Source organism: Montipora capricornis, chromosome 8 (genome assembly GCF_036669925.1).
Source record: "Montipora capricornis isolate CH-2021 chromosome 8, ASM3666992v2, whole genome shotgun sequence".
NCBI lineage: Eukaryota > Metazoa > Cnidaria > Anthozoa > Scleractinia > Acroporidae > Montipora > Montipora capricornis.
Genome location: NC_090890.1, coordinates 5800014 through 5802513, shown reverse-complemented (window position 1 = coordinate 5802513; position 2500 = coordinate 5800014). Strand labels below are relative to the sequence as shown.

The window sequence follows — 2500 nt, the reverse complement described above, 5'->3', positions numbered from 1 at the left end:
AAGAACGCCATACATTGCTTTGTATTTTACAGCTTTTTACAAATATTGTTAATTAATAATTATCTTCGAAAAATGCGTTGTTACCCCCAATTTTTTCTTTTTGGATTTCAATAACACTTGTTAAGATCTGCTTTTCCCTCATATTCAGTAAACTGCGCAAAATACCTTTGAATTAGTAGGTACCGTCCTTAAACTAACCTCGGGTTAAAAACAATGAAATTAAAGGTTGTTAAAAGTTCCGTCGTATCTTCAAAACCAATCGACCTAACTGGTAAACACATCTGCCGGTATCTTACATGTCAGGAAGATGTTGGGAGACATGGAGCAGGTGCACTAGATGGAGCTCCTTTGCCACCGGAATAATTTGGCAGACCTGTGATGAAAGGTACACAAACGACTATTTTGAGTTCAAAACAAGTCACAATAACATTAGGACAAGATATGGGACACAAGCACTCCCTGAGAGTGCATGAAGGCCAATCTGTGTATTCCCGCACCACGACAAATGGGGTAAAAATCAATGAAAGCTCTGCGCAGAAATAAAATTGGCGCATTCAAACGCTTGCTACAAAATGCCATCCAGAAGGTCAGGTTCCTTTTCGATCCTTTCGGGGAAGCGTTACGTGACATCCCAAAAACGGCCGCGAAGGAGACTATAATTGACTTAGAAAAGGTTGCAAATACAGTCCCCCTCCCACCGGATCCTTGTCGTTTATGGATAAAGCTGCAGAAGGGAGGAAAGCAACAAGAACGCACCTTACTGAAAACGCTCCGGTATTAAGGAGACCTCTGCGCTGTGTCGGAACTGATTGTATTAAGCATTAAAAGGAGCATGCAATAAGTTGAGCAGTGCCGTCCAAGATCGTGGACCACGGTTGACTCACCAAAGTTTTCGATGAAAGGCAGAGGTCTCTTTTCCTCTCTCCGTCAACCGAGCAAACACAAACATGTTTACTAATTAACGATTATCACTTTCCTAGGTGCAAAAGCCTCGGTTATGGAAGTGGAGACTGTGTCAAAGTTCCCAGCATCTGCCCTTTCACTGAAAAGGCGTGGCAGTGCCAGTGCTTTTGATTAGAACCATGGAAAAAAGCCCAGCTTGTGTGGCTTCTAAATCCCGTTCACTCAACACATCACCAAATGTCTGGGCGCCGCTTTCTTTCGATTTTAAAATGTGACTTCTGTTAGAAGATAGCTTTAATGAATTAGTAGATTTGAGGGACGCTAGAGTTTTCTCAAGAAAGCAATCTAATGGCATAAACTAGTTTCACTCTCGTTTATCTGCCACGTGCAAGGAACTCTTTAATGGGCAAAACCATTTCTCAGTAAATTTTAAGGGGAACTTCAGCTTAAGGTGCGCCATAGTAGCTGTATCGGGGAAAAGAACGATGCATAATCCTATCTCTCGAAATGGGGATTTCATTAATACAAGGGGGAGAATAACAGGAATAAATTTCCACCACACTGACAAAACATTCTTCTCTTTGAAAAATTGGAAATGGCTTCTTTACTTTTCTTTACTTGTTAAATTACGCAAGAGGATTACAAAAGGAAAGAAAACTTGACTCGATACGAATGAAGGGGTAGTTTCTAAAGAAACTGTGGTGCTGCGTCGGTGGGGAAGTAGTATACAAAAATTTGGTTTTATCAACGGAGTTGATAATGTAAATTGGCCACCGTACAGAGATTCTAAAAGCTGACGTTTCGAGCGTTAGCCCTTCGTCAGAGCGAATCGAGGGATTATGGGTTACGTGTAGTTTTTATAGTAGAGTAGGAGCTACGCTATTGGTGGTAACATGACAACGTGAAAAATAGGAATATATTAGTTAAATGAAAAGCGTTCGTTAATACCGTGAGGATTAAGGGTGCCGATTTGAAAGATGAATTAGCTACTTAGACAGGATTATGACGCCTATCGTCAAATCTTTGCCATCATACATTAAAGACAGTACACACGCACTACAAATTTTCCGCGATTTCAATTTCTTCGGCCAAGACAAACTTATTTTCACCATGGACATTACATCTCTATACACAGTCATTCCTAATAGTGAAGGTCTTCAAGCACTTAAACACTTTTTCGATCAACGCACTGTCAAAGAACCTAGCTCGGAAACGCTCCTCCGCCTTGCCGAACTAGTTTTAACGCTTAACTGTTTTTCATTCGCCGGCAACTATTACAAACAAATTAATGGTGTAGCGATGGGCACAAGAATGGGACATAGCTATGCCAATCTTTTTGTAGGATATGTTGAACACCAATTTTTTAATCAGTACAACGGCCCCAAACCTGAACTCTACGCTCGCTACATCGACGACTGCATCGGCGCTATTTCATCCAGCAGAGAAGAACTCGATCAATTTATAACCTCCGTCAACTCTTTTCATCCGGCTCTTAAATATACCTGGGAAATTTCGGAAACTTCATTGGCTTTCCTAGATATCAAGGTTTCTATTAGAGGCAACGTGCTATGTACTAGTGTGCACTACAAACCTACCG

General features: G+C 41.1%; 1 protein-coding gene across 5 annotated transcripts in view; it reads left to right on the top strand.

The window, feature by feature from the left end:
- LOC138060557 (methyltransferase-like protein 22) overlaps positions 1-2500 on the top strand; it is a 342269-nt gene that overhangs the window by 338891 nt on the left and 878 nt on the right. For all 5 annotated transcript variants that reach the window (XM_068906384.1, XM_068906382.1, XM_068906385.1 and 2 more), the window contains one exon: positions 981-2500. This exon is cut by the window's right edge and continues 878 nt beyond it. In XM_068906384.1, coding sequence (XP_068762485.1) covers positions 1906-2500 — 595 coding nt within the window. In that variant the 5' untranslated portion in view covers positions 981-1905. The remainder of the gene's footprint in view (positions 1-980) is intronic.